Below are 24,271 nucleotides of genomic sequence, written 5' to 3'. Positions count from 1 at the left end.
TCTGTGTCATTTAGCCTCACTGTGAGCACAAAATAACTAGGTCAACATACTAAATCTGTGTCTTTTATACTCACTGTGAGCACAACATATCTAGGTCAACATACTTAATCTGTGTCATTTAGACTCACTGTGAGCACAACATATTTAGGTCAACATACTTAATCTGTGTCATTTAGACTCACTGTGAGCACAACATATTTAGGTCAACAAACTTAATCTGTGTCATTTAAACTCACTGTGAGCACAACATAACTAGGTCAACATACTTAATCTGTGTCATTTAGACTCACTGTGAGCACAACATATTTAGGTCAACATACTAAATCTATGTCATTTAGACTCACTGTGAGCACAACATAACTAGGTCAACATACTAAATCTATGTCATTTAGACTCACTGTGAGCACAACATAACTAGGTCAACATACTAAATCTGTGTCATTTAGACTCACTGTGAGCACAACATACTAAATCTATGTCATTTAGACTCACTGTGAGCACAACATAACCAGGTCAACATACTAAATCTGTGTCATTTAGACTCACTGTGAGCACAACATAACTAGGTCAACATACTAAATCTGTGTCATTTAGACTCACTGTGAGCACAACATAACTAGGTCAACATACTAAATCTGTGTCATTTAGACTCTCTGTGAGCACAACATAACTAGGTCAACATACTAAATCTGTGTCATTTAGACTCACTGTGAGCACAACATAACTAGGTCAACATACTTAATCTGTGTCATTTAGACTCACTGTGAGCACAAAATAATTAGGTCAACGTACTAAATCCGTGTCATTTAGACTCACTGTGAGAGCAGTGACTCTTTGTTATATTTGGCTTTATGTCTCTGATGTTTTGTAACCCTGCTTTTGTAAACAATGTTCTCCAAAGAAAATTTATTGTGCAATAACAATTTTCGTGGGGCAACATTGTTTTTTTTTTTTTATAACCGTAGTTCATAATTAGACAAACAAATTAAAAGATTGTTTTACTCAAAAAGTTGACACAATTAAACAAATACTGTATAGCGGGGTTTTTTTATTTACGAAGTTTAAATTTTCGCTTATTTTTGCGTATAGAACAAAATTGCCAAAATATTTGTATACCTTATTCAATGAAAACCTTGAAATTTAACACCTGGGAAAATAACCTGCTATTTGGTATGGAATTGATAGAATGAACAATTCACACTAATACTGACAAAATATATCATTTAGATCATAGTAAAATGAAATCACTGTTTTCATTAGTGTGGTTTTCCTCTGGGACTGACACCAACAGAGGGGTAGAAATTTAAGAATATTAAACTTATCTTAGTGCACATTGCAATGTTTCTAGAAGGACTTAATGTCAAAAATTTAATTTCAACACAAAAGACACTTTGCATATATCTATAACATCAAATTAACTGTATAAGTGCAAAATGGATGAACATTTTAAAAAAGGTAAAAGAGATATACATTCGAGTAAAAAGATGACTAGTTTCACTTTGTGTGTACATAATTTGTAAGATTTTACTTCCTTTAGACTTCAAAATAATCAGAACCATGCAATTATTTTGTACTGTTTAAAAACTTCCATTTTTTTTTTTTTTATTTTGTACAACAAACATTTTTTTATTGATTCCATTATTTTAGTTGTGTATGAATAACCCAACAATATATGTGTAAGCCAAAACTGTAAGCACTCCTGTGCTGGTCATACCATATTTTCAATTTATATTTTGTCAAAACTTAGTGGAACTCTGTCATAATTTTTAAAAAATACATGAAAAGAGAGATAACTCTGTTTGACTTCTTTTTTCTAGATTGTAAAAATTTGCTCAAAAAGTTGTTAGAACCCTCTAGTGATCTTCGTCTTCCATTACTGGATGTAGAAATTCATCCATGGGTGACACAGGGAGTAAAGTCGTCTTTCCATACCTTCCACAAATATCCTAAAGATAAAACCATGAAATCACAGGTAAGTAGTTGTAGCAGTAAATCAGTTAAAAAAAAATATTGAGTGAATTGATGTGGTTGAAACTTTCATGAAAACAAAGGGTATTGGCTTTTTTTAATACATTGCAGGTAAACTAATATCTATCTATTCATATGAAAATAGAAAAAAAAAATTGTCCTAAATTTTTTGGTAAACAAATTTAGAGATTACAGATAGTCATCAGAGATATATACACAGAATTTTTTTTAAATATAAATTGGTACAAATTGGTACATTTTGGCCACGAAAATTGAAAATGAATAAATAATTCATGACCAGTAGGGTCATAAGCCAGGTTTTTTTTCTTGAAAGGCATAAGAAATCGGAATCATGGACTAAAACAATATAGAGGCTCATAGTATTCTAGATACATTTCAAGTCAAAAAGCTATATTGAACAATATACTACCAATATGTCATGACACCAAATTAGATGTTGTGCTGTATTTAACATATTATCAGCAAATAAATGATTGTAGAATTTATTGGTAAATATATACCGTTGTGGCTTACAAATACTTATAGATTTAAAATATCTCTATTTTAAACAATTGCTCTGCAATGATCAACCGTAGAAATTTATATGAATACAATAATTTTATTCTTTGATAGGATTCACTTCTGTACGATTCACTAGAAAATGAGGTAATGCTAATACCTGCAAGTTTTGATGTTAAAACAATTATTGTCAAATTCTTTGTAAAACTCTCCAATACCTAGGCATGGCCATTTTTGTTCATCAATGTGAAAAGATTTATTTTCACAATGGTTTTTGCTGATGTTTGTTGAATGGAATTTGACATTCTTTTATTTTAAAGCTTTTTTTTTTAAAGAAAAATTCTGAAGAAGCTTTGAAACCATCTACAATTTACTCTAAAAATTTGAACAGCACCATGTCTTTTAACATGTCACATGTCCTTTGTTTAGATATTTTACTGTGACTTAATGTTTTTTCCAAATACACTGAGTTCAATTTTAATAATTACCGCTTATGATTTAAGGTGGTACATAACACAGTTACACTACAGGGAGATAACTCTGTAAAAAATCAGCTGAATGTTTTAATCACGTTCTATTGCAAAAGAAAATATGAAGGTCCTCAATGATCAAAAATAGTGTTTATCAAACTGCTATATATCCAAGCAATTTTTTCCAATAATGTGTCTGGTTCAAGTTTTTTGAAATTTTTATATTTTTGTCATAGGGTCAAAGTAAATATTTTGTCAAAATTTTATGAAATTAAACGAGCCAAATTAATTTTAGCCAAAGTGTTTGGTACCACCTTAAAAAAAGTAAATGGTTGATATAAGGAAAAAAGGAAAGATGAAATCAAATGGAAAAATAAATTGCATTAGCTTTATTTAGAAGAATTATCTTGGTCATTTGTAGTGTGTATTATCTATTTAAAAAAAGTGAAAGATATTATAGGAAACAGCTTAAGAAAAAAATTTATGTGTGTTCCCATTAAGTCTTTGGAAAAAAAAGAGTAGGTAGGAAGGGATTTTTTTTATTTTACCATTTTTTTTTACATGAAGTTTATGGGAACAATCGTGCTTGTTGAAAAATGACAAAAAAAAACTTTAGGGTAGGCTATTTTTTAGCTTGAAAAATACGGAGGGTACTGTAATAGGAAACACACTTTTTTATTTGGCTTTACCAGACATGCAATATTGGATTGAACAAATAAAAAAATAATATTTATTTTAATTTTATATTGAGATCTAAGTTTTTACCATTGGTTATAAATTATGAGACATTACGTGTAAGCAATTGATATTAAACACTTTCACTGATTAATCACAATATTTTGGAAAGTTCCCTTTTTTGCATGGTACCTATAGAATGTGAATGTGTACAGAAAGTAAAACATGAAATAACACTTAGTTCAGTTCAAGATGATAATGCTACACATTTGTTCTTGCATGAAAACATTTTTTAGAGAGGCAATGGACTTTTCTCAGTCTCTATTATGTTTTGCTCTTCTGTTATGCATTGGTCTGCTTGGTTTAGTTTGTATGTGGTATATGACAGGAAATAACCATAGAAATTTGACAATCTTTCTTTGTGTTATGATAGTTGTCTCATTTGTAATATATTACCACATCTTATTTTGATAATGAACAAACCAGGTAATCTATATATAAATTTGAAAATGGCCATTCTTAGACAAGTTGCACAATTATTTGAACTTTTTTCATTTTATTAATACACAAATGTTTTCAGAACAAAATTATGAATGCTTTGATATCACATTGACATATTGTTTTCACATTTTTGCTCACTTTACTCTAAAAACATAGGTGGATGTTGAAATATTTGTAGAGTGGCATTACTTTTAAAGCATTAGGTTTATTGTACGTTCTTTATTCATATTCGGAAACAAGATTTAGATAAAGAGTACTTGTATTGTACAATATTCTTTTAACTTTCTGATTAGACAATTTTTTGAAACATTGATTTATTTTTAAAAGAGTTACAACCAAACTCATATGTGTATAGATTTGTGATTTGAGTGCTAATGAGACAACTCTCCATCCAAGTCACAATGTACAAAAGCAAACCATTATATGTCGAAGTACGGTCTTCAACACAGAGCCTTGGCTCACACCAAACAGCAAGCTATAAAGGGCCCCAAAAATGCCATTCAAACGGGAAAAACAATGATCTAATCTATATAAAAAACAAGAAACACTTATGAACCACATCAACAAACAACAACTTCCCAACATCAGATTCCTGACATAGGACAGGTGCAAACAATTGAAGCGGGTTTAAACATGCGTTTACTAATTTTCTTGCAACTTGGTCACTTCAATTTTAATTTGATCTAGATCTATTTAAACAGTAGTCAGGTGTTAAAATGCATGATATACCTGAATATTTGTAGTTAGATAAAATTTTGAAGGATGTATTAGAATAGAAAGTACTACAATTTATTTTAGCACCTGTTGTCACCTGGCTTATTTATAGTTTATTAGTAGATAAATTACAGTTTTGCAGTAGATTGTTGCTGTAAATTTTAAATGTGTTATAGTTTTCATTTAATAAATAGATGTACCAAGAATGATTTACTTCATTTTGATACAGTATAGAGTAAAGCATGATTAGAATATTAGATAGTACTGGTATGTATGCATAAATGCTCAAGTATGAAATTATTTGAAAAAAGTGTTGATGCCAAATAACAGATTGGCATTATCCAATTGACTAATCTACACAATTTTGGATGTTTTAAGGTGATAGAAGAGTTATCTTCCTTGCTACAGATGAAAAAGGAAGAGGTGGAGACAACAGTTCACGAAAGTAAATGTGATCAAATATCAGCCATGTTTAATATGATGATGGATTGTAAGAGAGAAGAAAAAGGTACCCTGTTTCAAAACTTTAATAGAATATCTGACTTGGAAAGTGTTTTAGGGCTTTAAAATAAAAAAAGCTACAATATTATGTCTATTTTCAACTGTCTTTATGATGATTGATTGGTTGTTGGTTGACTCTTTAAGTAATCATGGCAATATCATAACAACCAGTTTTTATGAGGAAGCCAGAGAGAACCATGACTGTAGACAATTCTAGTTAATAAAAATCAGAGTCAAACATGCCTGCTATGAGACTGGTTCAAACTCACAACCATTCATTATTTATTAATGAGATAATTTCTCATTTATTTCAAGTTTTTGGTAAGGCAAACCGTTTTAGGTAAATATATTTTTTGTAGAAACTGTTTTTATATGATGGAAAACAAATAAACCATGAAATAAATTTTGCTCTGAATATCAATTTTCTGAAACACCAAAAGTTGTAGTGATGAATTGGATAAATAGATTATGTATAAACCTATTTTTGATATTTTTTAGGTATTTTTGATATTGATTATACTGTGTATCAAATGCCACCACCAGAGAAAAAAACTAAACGGAAGAAAAAACATCATTCACATTCAAAAACGGACAAAGATGTGCAAAAAGGTAAAAGGTCATGATAGGAGCACCACTATATAAAGAATCTATCTGTATATTACAGAATTAGTTAGAAATGCTGTGAAATGTCCTCCTCTATATATTTTTATCAGGAATTATATAAAGTCAACTGAAAGACAAAGTTTCTTCAGCAAAGAAATTATTTAATTGATAATTTGAATGAACTTTCTAATTGGAAAAGACATTAAACAGAGAGAGATCTTTGATTGGGTAGTTTAAACTGACAACTAGGTACTCTGATTTAATAATTAATTGAATCAGACATTACATCTAACTCAATTTAACTTTCTTAAATATTTCTTAATGTCATAAGATGTATGTTATTTTTGTAAAATACATGTTTTTTTTTCAGAATCAGAAGTTCATGGAGATGAAGGACATGATGAGGAACATAAGAAACCTGAAGGTGAACAACACAGAGTCAGCACTGCGTTTGATTTTATGGCTATTTGTAGTGCTCCAACATGGCTAGGGCAGGAAAGACGTAGATCCAGGAGAAGAAAGTCATATTTTCCCCAGCCTTCACCACTAGCTATGAATGTAAGCTTTAAAGCATCTGTTATAATAACAGAAGAACCTGATAAATTAGCCTGAAAACATTTGGTCTTGTAGCAACAGTAGTCTATGTGTGCTGACACATCAATAAACAGCTGTCAATCAATCAATTATAAACCTGCTTTAATAGAATGTGGGTAGGGGGAGTTGTAAATGATACTTTTATGGGAGATAACTCAATCAATGTGATTGAAAACATTCATATACATATGGCAGAAACATGTGATAAATTTTTAGTTTTTGTCTGATTTTACAGGAAATTGAACCTTTTTCTTTTCGGGGTGTATTGAAAATGGTAAGGCCTGATTTTTCATAAAAATGCTTAATTTAAGAAGCAGTGATATGATAATCGAGGAGGAGGATCAAAAGAATAAAAGGTAAAACAAGTTGCAAAATATTCATTGATTTCTGGACAAATATTTATCTAAAAGTAAGAAATGCAATTGTTCCTGGCTTTTGCCTTTCAGATTTATTGTAAATTCCTTAAACTATGCCGACACATATATATATGAACCTTGTGTACTGATAAAGTCAGTGGTAGGAAATGTTCTAAATGGAATTACATAATATAATGTATAAGATAATTCAATATATACTAATGTATCTAAAAGACTTATTAGATAAGCAGGATATCAAATTGTCCATGAAAATGCTGTTATTTATTCAATTCTGATATCATATTGCTGATAAGGTAACAACTTTTATCAATATTCATCATTATGGTGATTGTGGCTTCTGAAATGAAGGATGTGATTTCATTATTTACACATCAAATAAAATGGCTCCTATAGGGATAAGATTTTTGTGAGAAAAACAATTACATTTTGCAATTAGTTCCAATATATATGAAGAAATAAGCTTGTTTATGAAGTTAAAGAAATCAGATACTAAGTTTAATACACTGAGGTTAAAAAATACTTCTTATGTTACAGTGCATGGAAGACAAAGTCAAATAAAACAATACTTTATAAATTTGGTGTTGACTCTGAATGCTTTAATTATGTAAATATTTAATAAGGAATGCTACGGACCAAAAGTTTAAATGCCAGGGATGTATAAATACTGAAAGAGAAATGTGATCAAAAGAGATCTTTAAGGAATGACTGTATGATTTTTTCTATCTATGAAGAAATAACATAAAAAATGTGGTGCACACTTTAAAGTTTGCACCACATTTATTGTGATATTTCGAATAGACAGAATTTTTTTTAGTCATTCCTTATAATTTAATTCTAAATTCCATTTTAAGCTGGAGAAAATCAGGACGAAAATGTTGGTGATGTCACAGTCACATAATAAAATTATGTCTATGAGCTGATAGACAAAACACTGTCAACCAATCAGAAAAAGCGTTACATCCAAAATTAAATTATTAAAAAAATAACCCTATAAACTAACAAAAATCAACTTCATATATAACATCCGGAGTTTGAAAGACCATTGATAATCTGTTTATGGCTGTTTTGATAGGTTATGTAAACTACTTGTGTTTATGACGTCATACATTTTCTTTCTACTTGACTAAGAAAAAACATATCACCCAAGTAATGTGATAAAAAAAATACCACTCAAAAAAGATCAAAGCATAATTTCAGAAATAGCTATACCGGTAATAACTTTTTCTTGATGATTGTTTTTACAGCTGTAATGTTTTATGTTGTTCGATTACAGAACCCAGATGCTTCATCAGAAGACGTGGCAGGAAATGCTGTAGGGGGAGATAATCCAAATCTGCTGTCCATTCATCCTGGTTGTGTTACGCCAGGAAGTGCCCAACCCTTCAACAGAAGGTCATTGAGGTCATCTCGTAGACGTAAAAGGCCAAGTTCCTGTGGTCCTTCAAACAGAAGATCATTACGTGATAAACTGCCTCACCACAAAGGGTCTAGTAACTCTCAGCCAAGCAGTCCAACGACTTTGATTAGTCCCATCATCACTGTTGATCCACCCAATCACAGTGGAGTAGCTCGTCCAGATAAACTTGATGTGCCTGACTGTTATGGGTCAGTGACATTACAAGTACCAGAACGAACTGTGTCCTTTTCTCAAATGGATGATTCAATGTCAAATTTAAGTCAGTATTCTGATAGCTCAAATCCTGGGTCAGCCGTTAGTTTCTATTCACCAAATTCCAACGATACATCTGCCTCACACTCAGCTCATGGTTTAAAGCCAGACTGGGCAAGGGATGGGGCTTATGATACGGAAAGTCTAGATTCTAAAATATTACCTGAAATTTCAATACCTCTTAAGAGGCCTTTAAGAAGACTAGTGAATCAAGATTCAGTTGAAGCAAGGATTGCCTCAGCTGATATCAAAAGTATTGTAAGACCCAAACAATTGTCAGCAATGCAAAACCAATCACAACTGAAGCAGAAAAACCATACTCTTCTTCCTTGTCAGGAAATAATACAAAAAGATGACAGTTCAGGGATACAACTTCATGCAAGACCACATGTGAATGACAGTTTAATCTTGCCTGGCATAGATAATGCAGATAAAATAGCCGTCAAAATTGAAACTAGTCAAAATGATCATTTACGATTGCCACACAAAGATAGTGTGGATAGTGACGAGAATTCTGGTAATCATTTATTAGGTTTAGCAACTGGAGGTGATTCTATAGAAGTAGCAAAAACAACTATGCAATGTGTGATGTGTAACAAAAATACCATGGATTATAATTCAGATTCTACTCCTGAGCAAACTGAAGAAAGTGCCGATGAATTAGATCATAGCATTAAGTTAATTGAAAATTCTTTGAAACAGATTGTGTTGAATGATAAACGGGATGCAAAAACTGAGCCTGTCGTTGTGAATGTAAATGGTAAAATAACTATGGAGGAATTTTGTGATAAAAGTAGTTCAAAACACAACTCTGTGGAAGATAATTCCATGTCTGCATCAGTGAAATCACAACTTGAAGATATATGCAAGCCATATGTTGTGGATTTAGGAGTACCGTATTCTACGAATAATTCACCGAAATATATTGAAACGAACATTGATGCTCCTAATGATGAGATTGTTTCAATACCTCCTTCAAATCGCAGGAAGAGTTCTGGTAACTCTTTGCCGTCTTTCGTTATGCCCAATACTCCTACAAGACAGAAATTCACTTCCCCTATTGCACGAATTGATAGTTTTCATAGTGAGGATTTCGATAATATTGACGATTTGAGAATGAAATGTCAATCAAATTCGACAACTCCTGGTTCTGTAAATACTCCCACTTTTCCTTGTTTTGCCTATAAACTTCAGCTGCATAAAAAGAAGAATGGCAAATTAAAGCCGTCTAAACAGAAAGAAGAGAATCAGATCAATGATGAAAAGACGGACAGATATCCAAGGTAAGAGTTTTTTCTCAGTGATTGATTCAAAAAGTATATATTCATTAAATTTTTAAGAAGATGTGGTATGAGTGCCAATGAGACAACTCTCCATTAAAGACACAATTTGTAAAATTTGCATGACTTCTGATGAATATTGTCCCAATCAGAACTTCAGCTGGCTATTAATAAATGCAATGGACTTCCTGTTTCTGGCGGGAGCATCAACAATGTATTAGTTTATGATTAAGGTTTTGACATTTATTTAGCTGTTCATTGAACATAGAGATCTATCGGGTTTAAATTTTGTTTAAAGGAACCGTACATGCAATAGTTTAACATAAAGTTGTGGTCACATCACATTGAAACTTCAGACATTATAATTATGATATAAACTTTTATAACATATGCCAGATAAGGTATTTTAAAAGAAACTGCAAAAATTAAAAAAAAATTGAAAAAAAATTAAAATTAAATTCAATGTAAGTGGACAAAATATTTTATTATGTGTGTCATACAACTTGTAAATTCCTATGGGCCATTCTTACATTTACAATCTGGTAATAATGATTGACTGTGTGATCGTTGACAATACTAAGATGTAAGTACAGAATATAGAAAATAAGGAGATGTGGTATGATTCCTAATCAGACAACTAACCACCAGAGTTCAAATGAAGTGGATGATAATAGTCAACCGTACAGCCTTTAACAATAAAAAACACCCATACCTTTTAGTCAGCTATACAAGGTCTTGACTTGAAAAATGAGAAACAATAAAATGAGAAAACTATCAGTCTTATTTATAACAGTTTCTGTAGAAATTTAATATCCTCAGTAAACATTATATACATGATATTTTTGGATTTTTTCTAATTTCATAATTTGCTACTCTCAAATAAAAAAACATTACACATAAGACATGAAATACCTGAATATCGATGAGTCCTAAAACATTATGGACCATGATGAATGGGTTGAAATTTAGATTGCCACAAGAAAAAGAGAGACGGGTGGGTAGGGCAGAAACAGAGCTTGCAACACAGATTATATAGACCTAGCACTCAAAGGCAAAAAAAATGAAGATGAATTTCATCTTTTCTAAATTTGTTGATTAATTTGTTATAACTTGCTTTCTTGTTGTTGTTGCAGGAATGACATTGAGCCCACCTGTTCAGATCCATTGTTAGTTGGATCTGGAAGTGATAAAAGTACATCTGATGAAAACTCTGACAAGCCTCTTCATAGTAGTAAAGCCAAAATCTATCCTATGGACAAAGGTTAGTGTTCCAGCATTAACAAAATATTTATATGTGCAATTTTTAAAGAAAAAAGCTTTGAACTGGTTGACATTTTTTGGCAATAAAATTCTGAATTCCACAGTTCAAAATGCAAGTCTCTGTGGTGCAACCAGTATACAATCAACATTTAATGAAATGTTCAAGCCAATTCATTGCACATAGCACACTGTTTTATAAAAAAAGTTTTTGAAAAACAATTATACATCGGAGCACAGTTCTGTAATCTGTATTCTGTAGTTATCAAACTATATAACAAATAAATCTTTCATCTTATCCTTTGCCAGAGAGAAAACTATCAAATTACCAAAAAAAGACTCACCAAAGATACCTGGCTTATGACTCATCAGTGATGTTCGAATTAAAACAGTTGAAATAATGTAAACAGCTAAGTTTGAACGGCAACCTGTACTTATCCCACTAAGAGATGTGATGAAATAAGACAACCATAAAGTATTCTATACTGAATGAAAACTTCACAGTAATAGCTTAAATATGGAGGACATATTGTTCCAAGCTAGGGTAGGGGAATGAACTTCAAAATAAAAGAGGGGGGCAGAATCTTTTTCAGGACATCAGGATCAGGTGTATTTAAGCTCGGGATTTCGGGATTGATCCTTTCGGGTTCTGGAATTTCTTTTTGAATTTCTTGTTGTCAGAATTTATTATTTTTAAATTCGGGACCTCAAAATTTCATGTTTTTAAGCCCAGGATTTTGAGATCAAGACCCAACCGGACCCCCCCCTCATAAAAGCATTTGTGATTACAAAATTCTGTAAGGGTTGATGAATTGTAAAATAAAGTGTGATTTATCTTTCAGATGACAAGGACTCCACAAAAAGCAGCAAATCTTTAAACAAATCTAAATGTACAGTTGACTCTGACCCTATCTGTAATGATATACAGGTGAAAAAACAACAAGTAAGTATAGTGCTCAGGGTGACAGCTACCACCTAGACAGCACTGTAGAATTATATCACTAGATGTTGCTCAGGGTGGCAGGTACCACCTAGTCAGCTTTGTAGAATTATATCACTAGATGTGTATAGCAATCACAGTGCTTTATATACTCAAATATTAACTTAATGTACAATGAATTAAAAAATATCAGTAAATATGATATCAAAATTACTTTTCCATGATATTGTAAAATTGGCCAATAAAAATTTTGACATTTTGCAGGAACTTTATAGAAAATTTGCAATTCTTCCACTATGGTGTTGTTTAAAGATTTTGTTTCCCATTTTTCTATTTTATAACTTCATATCTTTAAATGCTCAGTATAGACCATTTTTCTTTGTTAAAAAAACATCCTTCTCAGGCTGTCCATTTGAGTCTTAGATCCATTTTATTCTGGTTGAAAAACTGTTGACCTATAAATTTTGTTTTCATCTTTTCTGGAGCTGTCAAGAAATTCATATATGGTATTTTTTTTTAAAACTACTAAACTAGCTTATAGTATGGTTAGGTGAAGCAGGTGAATGGGAAGGCAGAGAAAAGAGGATACATAATTTTGGTTATCTCCTCCTTTATTTTTATGCCCCACCTAGGGGCATTATGTTTTTCAGCCTGTGCCTCCTTTTGTCTGTTTGTTTCTCGGTCTGTCCTGCTTAAGGTTAAAGTTTTTGGTTCTTAGATTTTGATGAAGTTGAAGTCCAATCAACTTGAAACATGTTCCCCAATGATATGACCTTTCTGATTCAAATGCCAAATTTGAGTTTTTATTCAAATTTCACAGTCCACTGAACATAAAAAATGATAGTGCAAGTGGCGCATCTGTGTGCTATGGACACATTCTTGTTTTACTCAAACCTCAATCTGGTCATTCAGTCTTTTATCCATTTCATAAACACAATTAAGGTATTTTACCAGTTTTCAACAACCTATTCATATAACTTTGAATATTTAAAGAAAGGGTATTAAATTCTGTTTTGATTTTTTTTCTCAATTTTGCTGAGTTTAAATAGGGGAGCTTCACTATATTTTATTTATTAAAGGGTTTCATCAAAAGCAGTGATTCAAACATGTTTCAACACTCTGTGGTTGTATCATGCTGCCGGCAAGCATAGCCCTTTAAACTGATCCAGTTTTTATTAGGTCAGTATTTTTCATGTTAAGAAAATCTTTGCACAAACTTTATTTTAAGATAGTAGTCCCCATCTGCCCTCCGCTCTCAATAGGTGTATACTCTGTAGATATCAATGGAAGTCTCTAATATATTTAACAATTTGGAAATTCCCTTTTACAACAGGGATTACTAATTCAGCTCCAAATCAATCTAATTCCTCAATAATTTTCTGGAACAAATTTCCAGCTTGCCTAACTACATTTGAGGAATGATTGGCTTATCTTTTTAAGCAAGGTAAGCGATACAGACATTGTTTTTAGCCTTTTTGTCGTTATCAATACAAGTTTTTTTGTACATAAGTAAGTTTTAAGAGTTGCAATCAAATTAATTAGAAACCAATTTCAGGAGACAGCATAAACATTTTGTAAGTTGAATAAATTCATTTCTATCTTGCAATCCACAAATATATTAAGCTATATGAACTTAACTTTACAATAGCATGATCTTCTTCTTGATGGTGCATTAGAAATGCATGTCGGAAATATTAATCTACCCCTGTCCGCAACTGAATTACAAAAACACTGGTAAAACTGAAATTGTCAATATACGTCTTTCCCATGAATGGAGAAATTAAGGGTTTGATATGTAGGGAAAAAAATTTATATTTCTAAACTAGTTAAAATGTTTGTGTGTTTAATCATATAGTTGATGCTTTTTTGGCATCATACAGAGTATTTTTGCTATTTTAAGAAATGAAAAATTACATTATCGCTGGGGGGGGGGGGGGGGGGTAGATAAATTACTTATTTGTTGGATAGAACAATTTAAAAAAAATAACAAATATTAACAAATATTAAGCAGTAAGGACCCTCTATGAAATCTAGTGCTACTAGCATCTATTAAATAGATACAATTTGTATCCGTTACCATTTGATATTCAAAGAATTTATTTGCAAGTGTTTCCATGGCATGTAATCTATATATAATATTATCAGATATTTCAATTTTTATTTATCATTCATATATATGCCTTTCTTTTTTGTTTTACCTTTTTTATATATACAAATACTCGTTTCTACTAATAGAGTAATCAAGCAATCTTTAAATTTTGATGTATATTTTTTTTCACATTATTTGTGCTTTTTATACAATGTGAGATTTTTATATTCGAGAAAAATTTAGTCTTTACAAGTCACAAAAAATATGTGTTGAATATGTGTAATGATTGTCACCGAGGTTACTGGTCATGTGATGGGGTTTATTATTATGTATTGTAATTATAGTATACTTTCTTGCTTCTTGCAATTGCTTTGTTTTTGTGTTGATATATCAATGACTTAAAGACAAAAAACTTTTAAAAAAAAATTGTATTTTACTTCTTCCTGAATGTTTAAATGGGATGAGGCTTGTTCAATATAAATGCATTACACATTAGACACTTAGGGAGGAGATATTAAGAAACATTGTCTTCCAATTTACTTTGTTAAAGTAAGAGGTATGTACTTAGGCTATCTGTCGAACTTCCATTTGACAGATAATAATAAAAATGTAGCCTACATGAATAGTAGATCCTATCAATATTAACAGTTTTTTATGCCCCACCTACGATAGTAGAGGGGCATTATGTTTTCTGGTCTGTGCGTCCGTTCGTCCGTCCGTCTGTCCGTCCGTTCGTCCGTCTGTCCCGCTCCAGGTTAAAGTTTTTGGTCAAGGTAGTTTTTGATGAAGTTGAAGTCCAATCGACTTCAAACTTAATACACATGTTCCCTATGATATGATCTTTCTAATTTTAATGCCAAATTAGAGTTTTTACCACAATTTCACGGTCCACTGAACATGGAAAATGATAGTGCGAGTGGGGCATTTGTGTACTGAGGACACATTCTTGTTTTTACAATACATTTTAATGAAGGCTAAATACAATAATGAAGGCTAACTATTTTTCATGGGGGTCAAATTTTCAAAATTGAAAATTTATTTTTAACAGATAATCTAGATTTCTAATAAAAAATCTCAGGACTTCAAAGTATCATAGCAATAAATAGATACATGTTTTTGAAATCCTGCAATTTTTATTTTTTTTTACTTGATGGAGTTGTATGAATGGCTTGAGAATACTGTTAAGGGATAAGGTTTTGATTTCTGGACAGGCCAGCATTTCAGTTTGGGAAGTGGTTGGGGAAGGGTTTAGTAAAGGAAAAGTTTATCATTACATAAAGTAAAACAGTTCAGTTATTTCATAACTAATTATGTGGTAAGACCAGATTTTAAAGATCAATATTTTGTATTTTAAAATGTTTATATTTGTGGTTTAAATTTGTTTAAAGTTGGTCTGTGTTATTTGTTGAGGCAATGAAAAAAGTATTTTACTCTTTTCAAAAACTATTTTTTCCCAATTTCCTTTATGAATTTAGTGTAATTGACTTTGGCCCTTAGGGTAGACTGTTTCAAGAAAATTGGCCCTTACTTTAAGGTACCCTCAGAAATATTGCATTTATTATTTTGTATGAATAATAATCCAAATATCAATGATAAGCAATAAAGTAGACTTAAAGTGGAAAATAAAAAGTAAATGTGTTTGTGTTCTTGCTTTCATGTTCATCACACATGCTGTCAAGCTCATTAAGTAATGTGTTCAGATTTAGTTCTGCTGTCCAATTAGCTTGCACAGCTTTATGCTTTTTCTTACCACAGTCTTTCTACATTTAGACTTTAATTTCAAGATTAGAAATATATTCACTTCATATATCATAGCTTTATAGTGACTTTTTTCTTTCATTTTCCCTCATGCTGCAGGCATTTTGATCACATGACCAGCCCTCAGGTAATCCATTCACATATTATGCATCCCAGGAGTCCATGTAAAAATGGTCTCTCATGCAATGTCACATGTTTGCTTTTTAATAACCATTGTAATTTCTTTTACTCATTTCTGCTTCAAAAATCTCTTCAGTTGCAAACTGTCTTGACCTATGACCTCTAAAAGCATGAACTCTCTGAAATCTTAACTCTGACCTTTTTTTAATAGAAATGTGAACTGAATGTGCTAAATTTTATACATTTTCAATATATAGGTGTTTTGAGTGATGCATGTTTAAAAAAGAGGAAATGTAAGGCTTCAGAGTATTGTTCATAAGTATGTCAAAGGTCAAGAATTTATTAATTCACATTTCATATATTTAATATAATTTCCACCTTTGTCATGATAACCAGTAGACTAAAATGGTAGTTCTTATTTCTATGATTTGTTTTGGGGTTGGTCAAACCATTAATTTAGTTTTGAATAAATAGTCTATTTGAACTTAGAATGTAAAACACAAATATATGAGGACCAATTTATATACCATTCTTTATATATCCTTTTGTTATAATGTTAAGCTGTAAAATGGTTTCTTTGTAATAGCTGTTGGTAAACAAAGTATGTAACCGTAATGTAACACAGTCAGAGAGTCTGGATGGGGTTTGCAGTTAAGAGAAAACAGAAAAAAACAGTCCAAATAATATGAATAAACAAATAAGAAAAATAGACAAAAAAATAAAAAAAAAATGGACAAAAAACCCCAGAAAATAAGAGATAAATGAGCTGTTAAAATTCAATAAACAGAGAAAAATTAGTAAACTAGATAAAGAATAAAGAAAAATGCAGACTGAAAGGATCCCTCATTTAGACCATAGGCCAACAAGTAACAGAAACAAATGACACCCTAAGGAACAGAAAATGGATGACAGAAATATACTATCTATTATGTCAGCATTTATATATTGACTTTAGTTGATGACAGAGGGAATGTAGCAATTGAAACCAAAAATGTGATTAAAATTAAAGATTACCAGGTGTATGGCTTAAACTAAACATTATATATGAAGGGTTTTGTTTCAAAAAAGAGGGGCGAAAGATACCAGAGGGACAGTCAAACTCATGGACTTGAAAGGACAATTCAAGTGACCATTAAATGGTACATAAAAAAATACCAAGTGTTTGGAATAGAATGTTAGATTTGCTGACTACTCATATTTAGTGCCAAAAGTTTCTTTTGGGTATCAACAATATGTGACTTCCCCTCCCAGATAGCAACATCAAAACAGCCATTTTCAATTCAGTATTGACTTTACTGTAATTAGTTTGATAGATGAATATTAAATCTAGATGCATATAATTTAGTCATAAATAAACATGTAAAAACCACTAATTACCTGTATATGATAATATTTGATAAATATTTTAAGGGAATATAGATATACACCATGGAGAGATTTTCATAAAGTTTATTCTAAAATGAACAAAGTAGGTTTTAACATATAATTTGTGGAAATTTTCTGCGAAAGGGAGAGGATAAAGGGGATTGAATTTCCATTCAAAAGCAATTTTTTTTAAGAAGATAGATTTTCATTTTATGTGATATCACCTCCACAGAAGCAGAACAAACTGGACATATCCATACTTTGAATATTTGAGAGAATCGAAATATATCTGATTTTTATTGTAAATTAATTTTGCAGCTTGCTTTTTGGCTGCAAATAAACAGGTTAATCCTGAGAATTAGGAAGATATTTTTTTTATTACAGTTATTAAAGTAACAGGAATTTGTCATTCTATTTCATAACATTTGTTGTGTCATTTTTCAGAGTTTTAGAGACAAATATTTGCATAATTTCAATAATTTTTATTTTCTTTCCAGAATTTAATAGGAAAACCATGCAACTCTCAACCTTCAGATAATAAGAAAACTTGTGTGAAATATTCTCCATGGAAACATGGATTTGTACAATTTTTGAAGAAGAAAAAACAAGGACAAAGACAAGGTAGCCGGAATAACAATGACTCTTTTCGCTCTAACAATCATACTCTCTTAAAAACTAACTTATCTAATCATAATGGTCATGCTCGCTGTTCTTACAAAGCTCTACCTAACTCTGATGACAATGGTTTGGAAGCCGAAACTCAGTTCCAGACTAAATCACTAGCTGTTCGTCCAGGTTAGTACATTAAAAATAGATATGTTTTTTATAAGATTTAAAAAAAAATGTCTCCCCCCAAAAAAAACAACTATTCATCTGTCATAGATATATGTGTCGGATTTAAAAATAAAGTCTCCTGCAATATAAAACACATTAAACAGACATGGACACTTCTAATAAGTTTCACAAGTATAACTAGATCTATAAGATTGATTAAAACTGATAGCCTTTCATGCTAAATTTACTTGTAGACCCTATTGAATCTTGTACTGGAAAGCTCCAACTCAAGTATATTCAATGGCTATGGTCATGTTTACATTAAATCTTGACAGGTTCTATAAGTATGGATCACCTGTGCCTGTAGAGGTCAGAGCTGGTCTAGTTACAACATGTCTGTCTTTCATTGACCATGACCCCTGTCATCACTTCACTTGTTTTTACTCATAGTCTTGCTGTTGCCTTTAAAAAAAACTTCATTTCAGGATGAGAAAATTCATATCGAAATTTTTATAATAGAGAATCTACTTATTGATATGCATAAGACATGTTTTCTGCATGTTCTCTAATACCTGGAGTCTTTTATTTCAGATACTTTAGAAATCCGATCATCCCCTGTCCCTGGTCTAGCTCCAGCACAGCCAGCAACAAAAATGTTTGATTTTACAGTGTTATCTACAGAATCACCACAAGCAAACTCGTGCCTTCTTAGTTGGAAAGGATGTCGTGACTGTACTGTAGGACATGTACCGTCAGACGAGGAGGTATGACTTTTATTTTGTCTAAATGGACATATGCAGCAATCATTATATACATTCCAATTTCATCTTATTTTGGACAGCTATATTTCAATGTCCAAAATAGGCTGTAGTGGAGGTTTTTTTTTTTAAAGTTTTACCCTTGTTTGTATGTTCATATATCTGTGGGTACATCCCAAAGTTGGTTTCCATTTTCTAAACTTAAAATTGCCTCAACCAAATGCTATGGAACTTATACACAATGCTTATTACCACAAAACACAAATCAAGTTTGTTTTGGGTTTTTTTTTTGAGGGGGGGGGGGGCTTATTGTTCTAGAGAAATGCCCCTTTACATTGCTGAATTTTTCGTTTCCTTTCTCTTAAGTTTGCCGCAACTAACTGTTATGAAGCTTATACACAATTGTTATTGCTACAAAACTCAGATCAAGAATAGATTAGGAGTCTAGATGGCCAAGTGGTCTAAGTAGTTACTACTGATATCACTAGCCAGTCAACACTGAGATTTGGAGTTAGAACCCGGCTGGTGTGGGTGCACTTGACTCCAATTTTAATTGACTAGGATTTTCAGTTTTCCTATTGAAGGTCAGTGGTTTTCTTTGGGCAACGCTGTCTTCCTCCACCAATAAAAACTAGCTGCTACAAAATAACCCAAAAGTGGTGCTAATAAGTGGCGTTAAAACACCAAAAAACAAAAAAAATCAATTTGGGTAGCGGCAGATATATCCCATTATAACTTTATATGATAGACAAGCAGGGGCATCATCTGTGTCCCATGGACACATTCCCCATTTATTTTTATAGGTTTCCCTTTTAAAGTAATTTTTGTTTATTAAAAGAAGGAACATCCTTTTTTAAAGATTTGTTTAAAATATAACCCAGATAAGATTAATATGAACCAAAATATCTGTTTCAGGACAGTGAATGTACTTTTCGTTTTGAACAGAGTGTTGATGTAGCTATCAAGACAAACATGACAATACAGAATGTGCAGGATGCAAAGACTTACACAGCTTACAAATGTTCTCATTCATGACAGCACTTCTACAGTATCAGGACGTACAATTGGATTATCTCCCCTGTATGTCATTATCTCCCTTTGGAACAAAATAGGCTGTGCTGTATCATTGTCATCTTCTAATCAAACATTTTTTTTTCAGACATTTTTTTCTATTTAGAACTCAGATTGTTAGATTGAACTTTATAATATTTTTTGCCTTGTTAAATTGGTAATGATTATTAATGTGTAGAGTTCATTATCTATACTTTGACATTGTTTGTTCTGACTCCTTTCATAGAATATCAAACATCAAAATACTGTTGTTATAAGCAGTTACTAACAATAGTTCATTTTTTAATGGTTAAAATTTTCTTGGATTGAGAAAAATAAAATATATCTTGTGAATACTTGATCTCATGGCTTTGAATTATTTTTGCATTGAAGCCTAAAAGAAATTCTATATTTTAGTAAATTTTTCACCTGTACCACTAAAATCTTTAAAATAAATATCCAAGATACTAAAAGATAATCATTAGTAAATACTTATGATTAATGTCTTGAGTTTACTTTTAAGAAGAGTAATCCCCCTTCTGCTGTCTTGTAAGATGAACTCGAATCAATATTATTGAAAAAAATAAAACCTATTTTTCATAAATCGAATGTTATATTAAAATAGTATGTAGAAATAATCAGTATTTTTAGAAAAAAATTATATCCGTCCAACCAAAACATTTCTGCTCATTTGATCTAACTTTACTAATTTGACTACTAATTGAATTCATTTTCAAAAACAAACAGTTAACTATCTATTCAGATTTAGACAATAAAATTTGATCATTGTGGTTTATAAGAAAAATAATTTTTACTATCAGATTAAGTTTAAATGCATAACCAACTAGGGAATTGGTTTTAATTTCTTTTAAATTTGTACTTAAAAAAAAAAGTTTTTTTTCTGTATTTTCTGATTCCAACTAATTTGTAACAACTGAATATGTATAGGTTCTTTTACTATACTTTCTCACTTCAACTTTGACTATCTTTTCATACAGACAACTGTCAACTACAGATAAAGAAAAAATGGAATATTGATGAAAAGTGATATCACACTTAATTTTTCAAAGGGAGCCAGAGAAGATTTTTTGAGCTTTAAAGGAAAATGATTGGTGGATTTTCTTCTTGTCATAGTATTGAGATATCATTCTGTAATTTTATTCTAAGCTTTTTAGTGATTATTTTCTCATCTATGATCTTGGATGTGTGATATTCTAATTGTTTTAAGGTCAAGTAGAAGTTAAATTCAGTACCATCTCAGGTTTATTTGCATTTTATCTTCATTGTATGATGTAGAAATCTTTTGCATAAATATAGCAGGGTTTTATACCCCTGGTATTATATTTCTTGAAAACATGGAACGGTCCATTATACATAAGTTTCTATAAAAGTGAGCATTACTGTATATACATGTATATATGAACATGAATAAAAAAGACATCATTTAATGTGTTTCTTCATTAAATATATGCATGGTAAACCAAAACTTGTATGATGCTTTTTAATTTTTTCTTTATTACTTCTATTAGAATGCCAAAAATATAAATTTGTAGAAAACCATAAGTTACCTCACTAGACCTTGTAAATGGTACCTCACTTGACCTTAAAAAAATTCTTTTTTTGTATCTTTAAGAAATTTGAAGTCATTTAAATTCGCTAACATTGGTAGAAATTTTATGTTATTTACGATATTTTGTAGTAGACATTAATAATTTTTCTTGCCAAGCTAGTTTTAAGTTTATGCTTGCCTCATGATTACAACACCAGAATGTTTGTCTTCCATACAGAAGGGAACTAAGACACTATGAAGATTATTAAAAACAATTACATTCCTTAACATCACACAATATATCCTTCAAAGGAAATTTGTTATTGATAGCAATTGATAAATATGCAAATGATATAAATACCTGCAAAACGATTTACAATAAATATCCATTGACAAATATCACTCATAGATCAATAGAATTCAATTAAACTTGGGTCTGGAATTTGTCACAAGTTATATGAATTAACATGAAAAATGAGTGATTTTTGTTGTAATATTTTTTTTGTGTAAACACATGATATTGTAGCCTGTCTTTTGTAATTGTCTTAAAACAAAGCAATGTATGGAGATTGTTATTTTTAAGTGCTTGTACCATTGTCTGTCATTTTGTATATAAATAACATAGATTTTTTCAATGCTAAAAGTTCCAAAGATATCGTTATATACTGTACTTTTCTTATTTGCAGTTTTTGTCCTACCAAAGGGCTAATATGTAGGACTGTTTTCCTTGTTTTTTCTTCTTTCATTGTTAAATGGTGAAAAACATTTGAGGTTAGACGAACCAGTTTACAATGCAAAACTGTAATGAGTAGAATATTAGGCCAAAAATATGTTCATTTGTATTTTTATTTGGTGCACTTTTATAATGTTGTTTTTTAAGATTTGTATGTGAATAAGCACAGTTGTGATATTTTTGTCTTAACCAATATGCCGATTAACCAAAAAAGTCCTACTGCATCATGGGTGTATTTATGTTATTTTGATAAATTGTTGAGTTATCTGTAATAATTTTATGTTATCGTCATGGTCTTTTGAAAACAAAAGGAAATTATATTTCATAAGTTACCCAATCTTACCTAAACTTTGACCTTACTCAAATGAAAATAATGACTTTCTGAACGAGTTTTCATTTCTGTTTTCAACTCGGCTTCTTGGTTGAAACTTCAATAACATCAAGCATGACATATACTGTTATTACGTACCTTCAATAACATCAAGCATGACATATACTGGTATTACCTTCCTTCAATAACATCAAGCATGACATATACTGGTATTACCTACCTTCAATAACATCAAGCATGACATATACTGTTATTACGTACCTTCAATAACATCAAGCATGACATATACTGTTATTACGTACCTTCAATAACATCAAGCATGACATATACTGTTATTACGTACCTTCAATAACATCAAGCATGACATATACTGTTATTACGTACCTTCAATAACATCAAGCATGACATATACTGTTATTACCTTCCTTCAATAACATCAAGCATGACATATACTGTTATTACGTACCTTCAATAACATCAAGCATGACATATACTGTTATTACATACCTTCAATAACATCAAGCATGACATACACTGTTATTACGTACCTTCTGCACTTCTTTACTCTTAAGAGGCCTATCTTAAAATCAAAAATAATTGTAAACCAATTCAAGAATATTGCAGTTGTACTCACATAGTCTGTTTCTTTGTATGTTGGCGTTTGTTTTTGTTGCAGTTCAGTGTTTGTTGTTCCCTTGTTTTCCTTTTTAACCGGATTTTTGTGACAAAAATGTCGGTTATTGATTTGGGGATGTACGGCGGTCGGGCGGGCGGTCGGTCGGGCGGGCGGGCGGGCGGCAATCAAATGTTGTCTGTGCATTAACTCATGAACCGTTCAACCAAAGCTTTTAAAATTTTAATATGTTGTTACTGACAACTAAATGAAGGTCAAGTTCAATAATGGCGATTTTGACTTTTACCGTTCAGGAGTTATGGTTCTTGAAAGATTGAAAAATGGAGTTTCCAGTCGTTTTCGTGCATTTACGCATGAACTGTTCTACCTAAGCTTCCCAAATTTTAATATGTTGTTACTGATGACAAAATGGAGGTCAAGTTCAATAATGGCGATTTTGACTTTTACCGTTCAGGAGTTATGGTTCTTGAAAGATTGAAAAATGGAGTTTCTAGTCGTGTCCGTGCATTTACGCATGAACTGTTCTACCTAAGCTTCCCAAATTTTAACATGTTGTTACTGATGACAAAATGGAGGTCAAGTTCAATAATGACGATTTTGACTTTAACCGTTCAGGAGTTATGGTTCTTGAAAGATTGAAAAATGGTGTTTCCAGTCGTGTCCATGCATTTACGCATGAACTGTTTTACCAAAGCTTCCCAAATTTTAATATGTTGTTACTGATGATAAAATAGAAGTCAAGTTCAATAATGACGATTTTGACTTTTACCGTTCAGGAGTTATGGTTCTTGAAAGATTGAAAAATGGTGTTTCCAGTCGTGTCCATTTTCTCATGAACCATTCAACCAAAGCTTTTGAAATTTTTATATGTTGTTACTGATGGCCAATTAGAGGTCAAGTTCAATAATGATGATTTTGACTTTTACCGTTCAGGAGTTGTGGTTCTTGAAAGATTGTGAAATGGCGTTTCCATTCACGTTGTTGCATTTACTCATGAACCATTCAATCTAAGCTTTTCAAATTTTAAGATGTTGATACTGAT

At 31.3% G+C, this 24,271-nt stretch overlaps 1 protein-coding gene and 1 long non-coding RNA gene across 3 annotated transcripts in view; one reads left to right on the top strand and one right to left on the bottom strand.

Moving 5' to 3' along the window:
* Positions 1 to 23,297, top strand: part of LOC139488205 (uncharacterized) — a 105,332-nt gene extending 82,035 nt beyond the window's left edge. Inside the window, exons 7-17 of one of the 2 annotated variants that reach the window (XM_071273665.1) lie at positions 1,818 to 1,972; positions 2,602 to 2,634; positions 5,226 to 5,355; positions 5,847 to 5,957; positions 6,322 to 6,509; positions 8,196 to 9,874; positions 11,005 to 11,132; positions 11,971 to 12,071; positions 17,898 to 18,195; positions 18,766 to 18,938; positions 19,848 to 23,297. In XM_071273665.1, coding sequence (XP_071129766.1) covers positions 1,818 to 1,972; positions 2,602 to 2,634; positions 5,226 to 5,355; positions 5,847 to 5,957; positions 6,322 to 6,509; positions 8,196 to 9,874; positions 11,005 to 11,132; positions 11,971 to 12,071; positions 17,898 to 18,195; positions 18,766 to 18,938; positions 19,848 to 19,967 — 3,116 coding nt within the window. In that variant the 3' untranslated portion in view covers positions 19,968 to 23,297. The remainder of the gene's footprint in view (positions 1 to 1,817; positions 1,973 to 2,601; positions 2,635 to 5,225; positions 5,356 to 5,846; positions 5,958 to 6,321; positions 6,510 to 8,195; positions 9,875 to 11,004; positions 11,133 to 11,970; positions 12,072 to 17,897; positions 18,196 to 18,765; positions 18,939 to 19,847) is intronic. The other variant, XM_071273675.1, reaches the window with a different exon arrangement.
* On the bottom strand, positions 1,843 to 20,002 carry LOC139488214 (uncharacterized). The gene is made up of 3 exons (XR_011655941.1): positions 19,941 to 20,002; positions 18,530 to 18,636; positions 1,843 to 1,946 (listed from the first exon to the last, which is right to left on the bottom strand). It is a non-coding gene; the product is annotated as an uncharacterized lncRNA (long non-coding RNA).
* Positions 23,298 to 24,271: the final 974 nt, after the last annotated feature.

Source organism: Mytilus edulis, chromosome 1 (genome assembly GCF_963676685.1).
Source record: "Mytilus edulis chromosome 1, xbMytEdul2.2, whole genome shotgun sequence".
NCBI lineage: Eukaryota > Metazoa > Mollusca > Bivalvia > Mytilida > Mytilidae > Mytilus > Mytilus edulis.
Note: the sequence above shows the minus strand (reverse complement) of the source record. Positions and strands in the feature narration are given on the sequence as shown.